This window comes from Carica papaya, chromosome 7 (assembly GCF_054855325.1).
Source record: "Carica papaya isolate Zhongbai chromosome 7, ASM5485532v1, whole genome shotgun sequence".
Classification (NCBI taxonomy): Eukaryota; Viridiplantae; Streptophyta; class Magnoliopsida; order Brassicales; family Caricaceae; genus Carica; species Carica papaya.
This window is the reverse complement of record NC_142315.1, coordinates 1,942,499-1,957,478: the sequence shown is the minus strand read 5'-3', so window position 1 is coordinate 1,957,478 and position 14,980 is coordinate 1,942,499. Positions and strand designations below refer to the sequence as shown.

The following is a 14,980-nucleotide window of genomic DNA, read 5'->3' as shown; positions in this document are numbered from 1 at the left end:
AGGAAGTTATATTATCATTAATTATATTATAATTAATAAATTTTAAAAATCTGGTATTATTTTTGGTAAGTAATTTGACTTAATTTGGGGATATATATATATATATATCATGAGACTGATATATGATTCTTACTGAGTAGCTTCGGTTTTTGCTACTACAAAATCTCTTCAAATCCTCATGAGATGTGTCCGACACATTCTATGCCAAATGTTTATTACATAATAATTTCACTTTAACTTGCAAGATATTCAAAAACTTTTAATTTTTACAAAGCAATAAAGTTTGTATTTTTCTACAAAAAATTATTAAATAAAATAAGATAATTCTTTCTTTAGTTTGGAGCACAGCATAAGGGCTGTATACATTTGAGATAATGTACATAGAGACATTTCAAAGCTATACATATATATGTGTGTGTGTGTGTGTGTGTGTTGAGATTTACAAATAATGAATCATCAATGATCTAATTCTTTAATTTGGTTATCTCGCATTTAGTTCTGTGACTGTGACTTGGTTGACGCTACACATTTTGTCACAGTTATTACTTGAAGATGAGTTAGTTTCCGCAGGGCTTCTTCCAAGAATAAAACCAGGAGTTTTAGGATTTGCCATTGTTGGATTTTCACTACTCAGCATCAAAACCACAGACGCCATTGTTGGTCTATCTTCTGCTCGTTCTTGCACGCATAAAAGCCCTACTTGTATGCATCGAAGAACTTCATTTATAGAGTACGAATCTTCTCCCATAGACGAGTCGATGATTTCCAATCCCTTCCCTTCTCTCCAGAGCTCCCATATCTGCACCAACCCACGATGAGGATTTGAATTATCTTCAAAAATCGTGAGTTTTGTATATTTGAACTAAATGAAAAATGTGTTAATACTTACTTGTCCAAGAAGATTGAGTTCTTTGTCTGGCTGATAAAATCCCCAGTTCCTTTTGCCACTCACAATTTCTAAAACGAGCACGCCAAAACTATAAATATCGGATTTTGTCGAGAAAATTCCATTTATTGTATACTCAGGAGACATGTAACCACTGCATTTCACAACAAAAATAATAATAATAATAAGAAGAAAATCAAGAATATGAAGAGATCAGAGTTTAAAAGAGAAAATTTGTTATATTGAACTCACTACGTTCCAACTATCCTTTGAGTTCTTCCTTCTGTTTGATCTCCTCCAAATATTCGAGCCATCCCAAAGTCAGATATTTTTGGATTCATATCTCGATCAAGCAATATGTTGCTAGCTTTCATATCCCTGTGGATAATTCTAAACCTAGAGTCTTGGTGAAGGTATAATAATCCTCGTGCAATCCCACAAATGATGTTGTAGCGTTGTTGCCAATTTAGCAAAGAACTTCTTGCTTTATCTACAAAAATTTCTCAACTCAGCATGAAAATTCATACGATTTAAACTAATTTTCAAGTAAAATTTTGAATCAATCACTCACTGAACAAAATCGAATCAAGGCTTCTGTTTTCCATATATTCATAAATCAGCATCCTCTCATCCGTCTCGATGCAGCAACCGAGAAGTCGGACAAGATTCCTATGTTGCAGCCTTGCAATTAATCTAACCTCATTCTTGAACTCTTCACTCCCTTGTCCAGATTTTTTTGAGAGTCTCTTCACAGCTATTTCTTGGCCTTCAATCAATTTCCCCTGACATTATCACATACATAATTTTCTCAGTCGAGTTTTGAGATAAATTTGAAAATCTTAATAAAATCGAGTCCTTTTTAATTACAGATAACTTAATCTATTACCTTGTAAACACAACCGAAACCACCTCGTCCAAGTTTATTAACGTCGGAGAAGTTGTCGGTAGCCATTTGTAAAGTATTGAAATCAATTAATGGGAGTTCTAGCTCATCTTCGTTACTCTCACTAGTCGAGTACTCTTTCTTATTTGCAATCACCATTTCATTTATCAGACAATCTTCGCTTCTTTCAAGTGTACCTACTTTAAAAACTATAATATATACACATATTTAAAGAACAAAAAAATAAATATAACGTATGTATATTTATCATTATATATATAAAAAAAAAAACTTATATTACCTTTTGTTTTTGTCTTTGCTAATTTCCTTTTGTTTAATACCTTCTTCCTCTTCCATAGGAGCCAGGTAACTACACCCACCAATAAAATGCCAACTCCAACAACGATGCCTATAATTAGGTCACGAGCATACCCATCATCACCTGCAAATTAAGAATATATATATATATATATATATTTAAACTATAATATGATAAGGGTTTTACATAAAATGTTGAAATTGAATTCATATCAAATTTATAATAATACATTTCAAATTTTATAAATTTCAATAAATTTTCAAGTTATGAATCCAAATTAGTTAATTTTTTTTTTAAAAAAATCATAGTTGATACAATTTACATATTCATTTACAAAGAAATTGAACATGATTTCTGAATTTATTAAATACATAACCTAAGTATTTTCAATTATAACTACGAAAGTCATGAAATTCGATGCTAGAAAGTGACATTATTAATGTACATGGATTAAATGACTTAGTCATCTCTTGACTTCCTAAAGTTAGAAGTCAAACCAAGCAATTTAATGTGGTCTTCTAGTGTAACATATTATATAACCATTAAATATTTGCAATTTGAATTCGTGCGTACCATACACTAGATTTATATATAATAATCAAATACATAAATTTTAAATTACCACGGCATAATCTTGTATGTGTTTGTCGATCGTCATTAAATTAAAAATTTCACATTCTAACATGATCAAAATTTTTGTGTTATTTGAAAATTATATATTTTTGAACTTTATTGAGAATATATAACTTATTGTTTAGTGGGTGTGTTAGTAGTTAACCGGTGAATGATCTATAATATTCGATTTAATAGAACTGAGAATTTAATTCACTAATGTATTGTTATTATTTTGTTACGATTAGATTAGATTAGTTTCAACGTATTAATTAATTTTTATTGTTATTTTTTAATTTAATTATTAAATTATTTTTTAAAATAATAGAAAATAAAAAATAATTTTTATGAACTATTTTTTCAAACTTTTCAACTATTTTAATTTTTTTTATTAAAAAATAAAATGAAACTAAATATTTAAATAAATAAATAAAAATTGAACGACTATATATAAAAAAAATATATTAAAAATCAAATTGTAATAATTTACCACAATTTTTTACCGAGATGAATTCGGCATTATAATAATTTTTAATGCAGATTATGCATTTTTAAATATAGATATAAATTTTTTGGATATTTTCAGTTTAATTAATTAATTAATTAATTTTCTCAATTTTACTATTAGCAATAATGGAGGGAGTAAACTTACCGATGTCAGAAGCGGCCAATCTGACAAACAGATCCTGTCCGCGATCCGCATACTCTCTCGTGTCAAGAAGCTCACCGCTCCACATCACACAACCCGACGCACCGCCATTACTGATATCCGAGCTAGAAAAAGCCACGCAAGAACAATTCTTCAAACACTCTTTCTCGCATTCCTTAATCCCCATTTCTCTCTTCACAACCGCCTTTCCACTCTCCGGCAACTTCATGTTCTTCACATGCAAAAACTTATCACTCAAGCACTCCAACTCCGTTTCCCTCACGCACCCACCCGACCCGTCTCGCAGCTTCCATGTCTCTGGATTCCTCGGCCTGAACCCTCTAAAACACTTACACACCGGCGATGAATTCGGATTGCAAATCCCAAATGGACCGCACTCGCGGTATTTGTCGCACTGGTCTTTGGGTGCGAACCAGAACAAGCGCCATGCTTGTATGTTTTCGATCCATGTGTATCTCTCGAGATTCCCATATGGGTTCACGACTAATCTGGAGTGAAGTGATTTATTGACCAGAGTGTAAGAGTAGAAGATCTTGTTGTCTGTTGAGACGAACTTGAAGGCTATTTGACTCTGAGGATTCATTTCTGGTACTCCACTAAACCTCAGTCCATTCCACGGCCCGCTTCTGTACGTTCTTTTCTGTTCGTTGGAGATGAAAAATTCCGGGAACCCATGGAAATTTAACTTGTAAGTATAATCTCCCGAAGATGGGTCATCTGTGTGTTTCCATGACGTTAGTCCGTGAAACCCAGAATCAAGATCCCACCCTAGTTTCATTTCTGGTAATAAAGTATCAGTTGGAAAATCGAAGCTTTGCCATAGAAACTCTTCTGGGTCATCATTGTTTTCTTCCCTAAGAACGAGATTACCATTGTCGAGAAGCTCTACAAGAAGAGTTTTATCATCAAGTTGTCCGTCAACCTTGGTCTGGTTTGACGACCAGACGAGGGCCTGTTCTTGATCGAGAAGAACGATGCAGTTATTAGATATGGTGAGCGCCGCGGCTGATGGGTTTGTGGTGAGTGGATTGTCTCGGTTAGCAACCCAGACGATTGTTCTTTGAGGGATGTTCCTGTACCAGATTCCCACGTACCATAATTCTCCTGGAAGTGTGAAGAAACCCAGCTCGAAAACATCTCCAGCAGAGATTAACGTCTGGTTTGTGGTGAGAGGTTGGTGGGAGGTTAGGGTTTTGAGGGAGATGGAAAGTGATGGGAAGAATATGAACAGAGAGAAGAATATGAAGAAGAAGGTGCAACAATGGTGGTAGTGGTGACTCATCGTCTCTGTTTTATTATTGTGTGAGGTTTGGTTCATGTTGACGACATTTGGTATGGTTTGATAGGAGATTGAAGGTTGCTCTTGTTATTTATTTTTTAGCTCTTCATTTTTTTTTTAATTATGAAAACTCGTTCTTCCATGTTTGAATTTTGGTTTTGGTGGTGAATTAAAAAATTTGCCAAAACCAAATAATAAAATATGAATTAAGTATGATGTAAAATTTAATTTTAAAAAAATGAGAACAAAAGTTGGTTCTCCAAAGTCAAGGGTCAAGAGTAATTAGAGATGAAACGACGGCGTTTTGGTTTGGTAATTTTTTTGGGCTTGTGTGGGTCTAAGTGTATTTTGGGCTTTTAACTCTTGAGTTTAATGGTAATTTTATATGCTTATATTTTTTTATATATATATTGATATGATCTCCCTAATTTTTTTTTTTCTTTTTTTAATTGATACTCTTAATAAGTAGATAGATATCTTATTGAGATACTAAAAAAAAAAGGAATGTGTTGGTATTAAAATTATTATTTAGCTACTTTACTATCAATTATCTTTGTATAAACGCACAAATTCTAACAGTCTGAACTTCAATGTCGATAGATGCGGACGTTTGCATAATATTTTTATTTGCATAATATTTTCAAAAAATAAAACTAATAAGTATTACATATGCAGCAGAATTACACATTAATACGTATATCTTGTAACAGAATAATTATTTATTTACAAATACACGAGATATGTAAATTAATTTATAATTATAAAATAGAAATTAATAAGGTTTTCTTTACATTTTTTTTTATTGATATTGGACTTGTTTCTATTCTTATCTAATTTGAAAGAGGATATATTGGGGGTGAGTCAATACTGTAGCAATCACAAGTCGATTCTTGAGTTATTTAAAATTATTTTTATAATCTATTGCTCAAATTTGATATTTTTTTTAATGAGTCAGATAATAAATATGCATTAATATGTGGTTCCAATGCATATGTAATATTTATTGGTTTCACTTGTCAGAAATATTGTACAAATGTCCGTACCCACCGACATTAGAGTTTCGCCTCTGACATGTAGTATCAGAGCGCACATTTTTTCAGAATCATCTTTTGTAACTTTTGAACTGTACGTATGAATATTTTGTACGGGGCGTTACACAAATAGTTATGGTATTACTTGTAATAATTATATTTCTTTTAATATGAAAAACCATTCATTAAATTTTTCTTGTAAAACATAAAATTCTTACTAAGAGATATTATAAATGTTTTACTCTGTCTTAACTTTCATATGGTCTTACATACAATATATATATATATATAGCACGTATTAACTCGTTGACTTTACGTTGATACAGTCTTATGTAGTAAGTATATGTATATATGTAGAGAAGATGGAATTGACTAATCTTAATCTATTGTAAACTATATATATATATATATATACATGTCGAGGCGTGTTGTTTGAATTCTTCTCATGTAGAACCCAAGGGGCAAAGCATTTAATTGAATGAATTTTCAAATTCAAACGTTGCGGTATTCTTCCTTTTTGTAGTTTTAATCAAAGTCAAATTAATAATTAATTTACAGAATTTGATTGTAATTAATAAAATTCTTTTATTTCGTTTCATTATTGACTTCAAAGATTAAAAAAATAAATAAATAAGTTCTCAATTCAGTACGACTTCAAAAAAAAAATATATATATATATATACATATATAATATAAAATATAAAATACAATGCTTACAAGTTTTATCATTGCATCATCATAATTAAAGTTTGTTGTATTTATCACAAGTTTTTGATACAATGTATTTTAAATCATTAATGCATATAATTATTAATTACTATTTAATTGAATAGTTGATACGGTTTATATTTTTATAAAAATATTATGAATTTGAATTGTGTCGTGTTCCCATTTATATTCTTATTTGAGAGTTACTTTTTATTGTATTATAATTAGTGTTTATATACCAGTCGTTTTTTTCACAAAAAAATTTAGATTCGAATCAGATTGTTATCCAATTTATATAATTATTTAGATAATATTTTCTGTTGTATTATGATTTTTTTTTTTTGAAAATGGCCAACTTCAATAAAACTAGTGCAATCAATGCATCAATTTCGGGAGGCAGTCTCTCCTAAATATGAAAGCAAGAATGATCGCGGGCTGCTCTCGTCAGTTGGTGTGTCACTCGGTTACATTGCCTTCGGACCCAAAAAATAGATACATTGAGTTTGAGTTTCAGTAACATTTTACAATCTTCTGTGATAAAACCAAACTTATGGTGATTTTTTTTCCATAAAATCAATATCGTCTTCACCAGTTGGGTGTCGATCTCGATAATTCCTGAACCTTAGACATGTGATACTATGTACTGTAGTGATACTATGTATTGTAGTACACTATGGCATCTACACAATTCCAAATAGGGTGATCGACATCCTAAGATACTAACAGTGAATGCAATCTTAACAGATCTCGTCGATTCCCTAATAACTACTCCATATCCTTACTTGACTTCGATTTTAAATACTATCCAATATTCTATTAGTATTACGATTATTGTTTATGTATCGCGTTATTTGTTTTATGATAAATTGTAGATTTGATCAAGCTCTCGTTTGTGTCCTTATTTAGAAGTTATTTTCTATTATGTTATTATTAGTATTTATGCACCATGTCTTTTATTTTATAAAAAATTGTAGATTTGAATCGGATTGTATTTTTATTTGTGTATTTATTTAAAATTTATTTTTTATTATATTATACTAATGCATATATATATATATATATATATTTATTAATAAATATATAATTTTTATATTTAATTTTGTATTATGATTAATTAAATTACGTGTAATATAGGACCTAACTAAAGAAGTTATTTTATATAAACTGATTTACAAATATTATATTAGCATTAATAATTTAATAAAAGTTACTCTCTATTTATTTTATTAGTTAATCAATTCAATTTTTTTATTAAATTATTAATGATAGTATATTACCACATCAACGCGGTGTATATTTAGTATGCAAAATAATTTTTTATTACAATAAATTATAATATATAGTTTGAATTTCTGATAAGAGAGCAGTGATGTAAATATATAAATAAATATTATGATTGGGATGTACATATAATTATTAGGTTTGAATAGTTCCATCGTAATCTTAATAAAATTGGGATTAAAAAAAAAAATCCATAACTAGAAAGTGATTAATCAGAATTTACAGCATATTCTATATATATATATAATTATATGTATATTAATCCATGTCCTCAAATTTAATAGATTATATTTTATTCTATTAAGTTAATACTATATAGATTTGATTGTCGTATATCTTTCACTTTTTTATTCAATTTAATGGAAAATATTTATACACTTATATATACAGAGATCAGAAGAAGCCAACCAAGAAATTCTATATCTAGAAGTTCACCAAAGTACAGAGAGCAATGGGTGTTTAAACCAAATCTAGGGTTTCTGATAACTTCCAGCTACCACATCACTCATCTTCTCCATGTCTTCAAGCCAGCTTTCTGGGAAAATTGCCAGCTAAAACTCTTTCTATAACCCAGATCAGAATTAACGAAAACAACGATCATATGGAAGTTTTTTTGTTTTAATTTACACAAAAATTTTGAAGAATTGATCGAGAAAAATGAACACTAATCACACTATAGCCCGTATTTTCAATCTTGTATAATGAAAAAAACCATATGAACATAATAAAAAAGGGGTAAATATGAACATGTTTTTTTTTTTTCTTTTTTTGGGATTCTTTCTCATCTCCCAACTACCATTGTGACTGTAATATCATTTGAGGATACAATTTCTTGACCTTCAAGAATGTATTCTGCATCAATGGAGCTCCTCATTGAAGTGTACGTAGGCTGCTTCGGCGCGGGAAGTGCTGGCGATTGGCTTTCCAGCATTAACACGACAGCTGCCATGTCTGGTCTGTTCAATGCATTATCTTGCACGCACAACATCCCTACATGTATGCATTTCATGACTTCGCTCGGAGAGATTGAGTTGCTGATCGAAGAATCAACAAGCTCCATTGCTCTGCCTTGATTCCAGAGATGCCAGGACTGAAAATTAATTGAGAAAATGAATTTCATTGTGAGGATTATAATCATTGATCAGAAGAGAAAAGAAGTGTTTGAAGCCTCTAATTTGCAGTAAGCTTGTAGGCAATACTTACATAACCAATAAGGCTAGAATGATCAAATGAACGAAAGCCTGTGTTCCTTCTGCCACTAACAATCTCTAGTAATAGTACTCCGAAGCTATACACGTCTGACTTTACGGAAAAGAGTCCTTCCATGGCATATTCTGGAGACATGTAACCACTGCATTGCATAATTAGTCATGTGAGTTACAAAAGTTAAATCATTTTCAACCAGAATATTATGTGAATCGAGTAGTACTTACTATGTGCCAACAACTCTGACAGTATTGGCTTCATTTTGGTTACCCCCGAAAATTCTTGCCAGGCCAAAGTCTGAAATTTTCGGACTCATGTCTGCGTCCAACAGAATGTTGCTAGCTTTCAGATCCCGGTGAATGATTCTCAATCTTGAATCACGGTGGAGATAGAGAAGTCCTCTTGCAATCCCTTCAATAATCTTGAACCTTTTTGCCCAGTCTAGCTGTGCTTGCTTGGCCTCATCTGGATTAATGTTTCTGCAACTATTAGTGAAAGTTTGTATTTCGGGTAATCTTAGATGGAAAAACTATAAAAGGCAAGAGGAACATACCGAAAATATAGCCATCTAAACTTCTATTAGGCATGTACTCGTAAAGTAGCATCCTTTCATCGCCTTGAATGCAGTATCCCAACAATCTCACAAGATTTCTATGCTGCAGTTTTCCTATCAGTATTATTTCGTTTTTAAACTCTTCAAGGCCTTGACCAGACCTTCCTGAAAGCCTCTTTACTGCTATATCTTGCCCTCCAGGAAGCATTCCCTAGTGAAAGTAAACATAATAGTAATAACATCATGAGTATTACATAAACCTTGACAAATTAAGACTTTCTGCAACAATCTCTTCACACTCACCTTGTATACGGGACCAAATCCACCTTGCCCGAGCTTGTTTTCTTCGGAAAATTTGTTTGTAGCTGATGCTACAGAAGTGAAATTGAAAACAGGCAATTCCTGTCCGTTTACTTGATTACCTTCTATAACAAGATCAGTTGATCCTGAAAGATCTGTTGAAAATTCTCTGCTTCTGGTCACATCAAATACTGGTGTTTCGTCCTTCTTGCAGCACGAAATCGATGAAATTGCAGATGAAACTGCATAATAAAGGAAAATGGAAAGGAGAAAAGCAACAGTTAATAAACCAATTCAACAATCTCCAAGTCTAATCAATCCTTTGATAATATAGAAGCTCATTCTTACACAGCTTTAAATACTTCAACAGAAAAAAAGAAGCATACCTATAAGTTTGTTCTTGAAGCTCCATAGCAGCCAAATTGCTATACCGAGCAGAAGCGTGCCCAACACAACTGATATAATTATAACAATATTGGATATCCTTTTCTCCTCTCCTATATTCACAAGACAAATAGAAAATAGGTCATATAATGTTCCAAAACATTTGAAAAAGATATCAAGTAACAATTTTTTCTGATCCTTCATTGTTAAGCAATGACACTGAGTGGAAAATGAGCAATACTATATGAACTATGGTTTACAAAGAAGCGGATACAAGGAAATCCGAAAGCTGGATTATCTGTTATGATCAGCATATAGCAGTGCTTGAATTGACATTAATGCTATTGTTTATTGCTGAGACCTGAAAAGGCTGCTGGATTGAATGCCGGCCTTGCTGGTTGTATTAAATTTAGCTTGATCATAAGACACAATCCTTAAGATCCAAATTGAAGGATGTTTGCAATTCCCACGAGACATTCCTTAATGATGAAAAGATTTAAGAAACAAAAGCAGACAGATACAAACACGAATTTCCTTTTCAAATCATTATAATGTTCTGATATATTAACTTATTTCTGGTCCAAGTCCTTCTCTAGATATAATTAGTACTTGTTATGCCAAAAATTATCAGTAACCAAGATACCAGACATATCATGAACAACAATAACAGCAGCCACAGTGGGAAAAGAATCAGTTTGGTTTACCTAATTCAGAATCCGGAAGACGGAGTTGCATCAAATTCCCACCCTTGCTGAAAACCTGAAGATCAATCAAGTCCTTGGTCCAGATCATGCAACCAATCCCACTAATTTCTGCATAAGCATTACATGAGCAATTCATCAAACACTTTTCCCTACAAGTTTCTGAACTTTGCAATGGCACCACAGTTTCGAAATCGGGCATCTTCAAGGATTTTAACCCTCTAAACCCATCTTCCCCACCTGCTATACTTCCATTCCTCTGACACTGAAATGGTGTTTTCCTCTCACACCCACCTGACCAATTCCTTGCACTCCATTGATTTGGAAACTTAGGTTGATACCCGTCTAAACAACTACACCTCTTCGAATCTGATGCTTCAATATTGCATACACCAAAATTCCCACAATGGTTATAAAGTTCACATTCATTAGCAGGCTGTTCCTGCATCACAACCCACCTCTTGTTCTCCTTATCCCACCTTATCTGCTCTTCCCTTCCATCCCACAGAATCCGAAATCGCAACAAATCAGAACTGTCTGCTGGGACATAGGTGAAAAATGTGCTCCCATCTGCCTCAGGTGGAGAAAGCTTAAACCCAAATCTAAAATTTGTCAAGGAAGTCATGTTGGGGACTCCTGTAAAGATTGCAGAATTCCATGGCCCACTTCTCCATCTCCTTGTCTGTCCCTTCCATATAACAATCTGGGGAGCTCCATCTGTGTCAAGTCCCAAGGTAAAGTTACCAGGAGCTGGGTCACTGGCAGATTTCCAGGAAATGAATGCACGGTTCACCACCATTTCTGGGTTGGCCCTAACTTTCATACCTGGCAAATAAGTGTCTGTTGGATCGTTAAAGCTCTGCCAATGAGCCTTGTTGACATCATCAAGATTAGCTCTGCTTGACAAAACCAAATTCCCAGTCCCCATGAGCTTGGCTACCATGTTGTTTGATTCAGTATTTGTCACATTTGTTGACCAAACCATGTTGTTATTCCCATCAGAAAGCACGAGATTACCATCGTTCCCAATCGTCAAAACTCCTCTTTGATCAGAAATCGGCTTGTCTCTATTCGCAACCCATACAATTGTTTCTGGTTCAATATTGAAATACTTAATACCCAGATATCGAAGATTAGAATTCTGGGGACTAAAGAATTTAAGCTCAAATAATTCACTAGAAGATACCAAAGTCACAGAGTCACCATCTCTCATTGAATCTCCCTTTGTGATTGTATCAACTCCATGGCAAAACTGAGCAAGAAACAAGTGAAGAAACAAACTGAAAGCAAAACCCAACTGGGTTTTCTTCTTAGCCATTAAACCTTTCACAGAAAAAAACAAAGACTCATGTGAAGATGATAGAAAAGGGACAAAAACAAGAAAAACCCAGGAGAAGATAAGAAGAATTGGTAAGAAAAATCTGCGAGTGGTATGTTATTTGAGGAAGAGAAGTAAGACTGGGAAAATTTCGTAAGTTGAAATGGATTAGTTTGCTGGAATTCTAAACCACCAAAAAGAATTCGTTTTTGATGGGGAAAATCCAGCAAATTGCCTAATGGGGTGTGTCTTTTTTGACTAATCAAAATTTGGAAGAGTTTTAAAAGAAGAAAAAAATGGTTAGGTGAGAGAAGGTCAAGAAAATTCATCAAACACATGCAGTTGAAAAATAGCCATGGATTCTTTTATCTCTAAAAATTAGCAAAAGAGAAAGTTCTGTGAACTTATTGAAGTTATTCTGGACACTTGCAGCCTTCTTACTTTTTACTGTTCATCCCCCTCTCTTCTTTCTTCCCTTCATTGTAACCAGAGAATGGTTTTTCTATAAATATTTTATGATAATTATCTTTAATTATTCGGATTCATTATTATTATTTTTAATTCTAATTTGTTATAAATTACTATAATAAATTAAAATCAATAATAATAATAATTAATATAATAATAAATAATAACAAAAACATAATCATACCTCTAGAAAAGGGTGCTGTCAATTTATTTTTAAATTCTTGTAATCATACTTTGTTATAATTAATAAAATGTAATCTTTAATTAATTAATTAAAAAGTTCTTATTCTTTCAAAGTAAATACTTAAGATTAACATTTTAGCAATTATGATCCAAAAATGGGAAAAGAAAAAATTATGTGTAAAATTTTATAAGCTCGCATTAAATTAAGTTCAATATTTTTATTTTTTATTGTTGAATTTTAATTATAAATACAGTATAAATTAATAGTAATAAATTGACACAAAATTATTAGATAATATAATATTTATTTTATCGAAATTATGATAATTCTGTCATAATAAAATTTAATTTAGTTATTATTAAAGTGTTAAAAAATATATGACAGTCGATTAATAACATGCTTAAAATAGAACAAATTTATGTGATTTAAATGGAATTTAAATATTCATGACATTAGTATCTTACAATACTTATTATATGATATAATATGTGAAGTCATAAAAACATATATATATATATATGTTGAAGATAGATTTGAGTAGTCTTCACATGGAGGCTGAAACTGGTACATGGCCATCAACTTTGACAAATTTGGACCACACCCTCGTAGGCCGATATAAATACCATATTGTATTATTAAATTACTATGGTATATAAGACCTTATATTATAAAATCAATCGTACATGTGGAACACATTAATGAAGATTAATAATTAATTAAAAATAATAATGACAAGAGGAGCAGTTAATCAGTCAGTTTTAAAGAGCAGATTTTGGAAGGTGACACGTCTCATTAAATAATTGATCAGCACAGGAAAGTCTTAGTGCTTTGGACGCTTTTTGGTCAACCTGGTAAACTCTAAATTACACATTACATAATTTTTAATTAAGTAATTAGGTTTTAAAATATTGTAATTATTGTAATTAACCCTTTTTATTTTTACTATTAGGGTTATTCATAATTAAACTTTATGTTATGATTTCTTTATTGAAAATGATGAATTAGGTTAAACCAACTCCTTATAAAATAAGCTTCCATGAATTCAATTATTATTAATATTTTATTTCATGGGGTTTTGTTCATATTATTGTTATTATTATATTATATATTATATTGGGTAAGTGTAATTTTTCTTTTGGGGTAAAGAATTAATGGGTTGGAGAAAGTGTGTGACAGTTGTGTTTGTTTTGGATTTATTGTATATGCATGATATATTATTATTTTAACACCCAACATTTCATTATTTTTATTTTTATTAATTATTATTATTTTTTATATAAATATAATTATTATTTATATAATTTTAATTTGATTTAATAAAAAAATAATAATAATAACGGTAAAAATTGGTTAGAGATTTAATTGAAAACAATTTTGAAGAAAATGAGTGAAAATTTGGGTTCTGAGAGTATTTTTGAAAGAAAAATCAGAAAACAATGGTCAAAACAAAATTTAGAAAAGTTACGTCACGTCAGCTGTTTGGTCAGCAGCCCCGACCAACTAGGAAGCGCCAGGTGGCAGAGATGCTGACGCGGGAGGCCACGTGGGCGATCCGCGTACACGTGATCGAACGGCTGAGATCCGTTCTCGGGCACACGGTTGGTCCAGATTGCATTGCGCATAAACGGCTTAGATTGAATCGCGCATGGACGGTTCAGATTGAATCGCGCATGAATAGTCTAGATTTATTCCCTATTTAATCGCGATCGGACAGTCCAGATTAAATGCGATGGAGGACCCAGATAAAAAACGGATGTGTATAAATAACCCCATCCACACCCAAACTCTAGCCGCCAGAGCCCCTCGCTGGAGAAGACAGCCCAGCCGCCGGGGAGCCGACCGCCGCCACCCGTCGCAGTACTGGAGCAATTTTCGACCGCCAAACGAGGTAAAAATTTGTCCTCTTGCATGAAATTCAATTTTAAACTCACTCATGGCCAAACCGGAGCGAAAGAACCGGCCGATTGGCCGGAAAACACCGCCGCGGGGTGTTTCAGAAAATGCTTCCGATGAAACTCTTTCCGATTCCAGTTCGATGTGATTTTTCTACCTTTGTGACCACCGTTTCCTTCTCTACAGGTTGACCGAAGCAAAACACCCAATCGCAACGTGAGCCGGAGAAGCCACCGCACCGGAGAGCCCAACTGCTAGTGAGTTTCAGTTTTCTGTGTTTTTTCAACCAATCAAGAACCCTAAG

The 14,980-nt window shown here is 32.3% G+C and overlaps 3 protein-coding genes across 5 annotated transcripts; all 3 read right to left on the bottom strand.

Moving 5' to 3' along the window:
* Window positions 1-332: 332 nt before the first annotated feature.
* LOC110817880 (receptor-like serine/threonine-protein kinase SD1-8) lies at window positions 333-2,185 on the bottom strand. The gene is made up of 6 exons (XM_088208380.1): window positions 2,071-2,185; window positions 1,773-1,978; window positions 1,458-1,668; window positions 1,139-1,376; window positions 890-1,040; window positions 333-799 (listed from the first exon to the last, which is right to left on the bottom strand). The coding sequence occupies exons 2-6, from the start codon at window positions 1,926-1,928 to the stop codon at window positions 482-484; spliced, it is 1,074 nt and encodes a 357-aa protein (XP_088064506.1). The 5' UTR covers window positions 1,929-1,978; window positions 2,071-2,185; the 3' UTR covers window positions 333-481.
* Window positions 1,937-4,981, bottom strand: LOC148252874 (S-locus-specific glycoprotein S13-like). The gene is made up of 3 exons (XM_088207758.1): window positions 3,353-4,981; window positions 2,071-2,211; window positions 1,937-1,953 (listed from the first exon to the last, which is right to left on the bottom strand). Exons 1-3 carry the CDS (start codon window positions 4,686-4,688, stop codon window positions 1,937-1,939), a joined length of 1,494 nt encoding a protein of 497 aa, XP_088063884.1. The 5' UTR covers window positions 4,689-4,981.
* A 3,008-nt stretch (window positions 4,982-7,989) lies between these two features.
* On the bottom strand, window positions 7,990-12,613 carry LOC110817765 (G-type lectin S-receptor-like serine/threonine-protein kinase B120). 3 transcript variants are annotated; one of them, XM_088208376.1, is made up of 8 exons: window positions 10,817-12,613; window positions 10,115-10,225; window positions 9,732-9,970; window positions 9,429-9,639; window positions 9,103-9,340; window positions 8,873-9,020; window positions 8,496-8,759; window positions 7,990-8,232 (listed from the first exon to the last, which is right to left on the bottom strand). In XM_088208376.1, the coding sequence occupies exons 1-8, from the start codon at window positions 12,129-12,131 to the stop codon at window positions 8,221-8,223; spliced, it is 2,538 nt and encodes an 845-aa protein (XP_088064502.1). In that variant the 5' UTR covers window positions 12,132-12,613; the 3' UTR covers window positions 7,990-8,220. The 3 variants fall into 3 exon arrangements, with proteins under 3 accessions (XP_088064502.1, XP_088064503.1, XP_088064501.1); XM_088208377.1 differs by having other exon boundaries at window positions 8,063-8,759; window positions 10,817-11,905; window positions 12,000-12,131; XM_088208375.1 differs by having other exon boundaries at window positions 8,063-8,759.
* Between the last annotated feature and the right edge of the window lie 2,367 nt (window positions 12,614-14,980).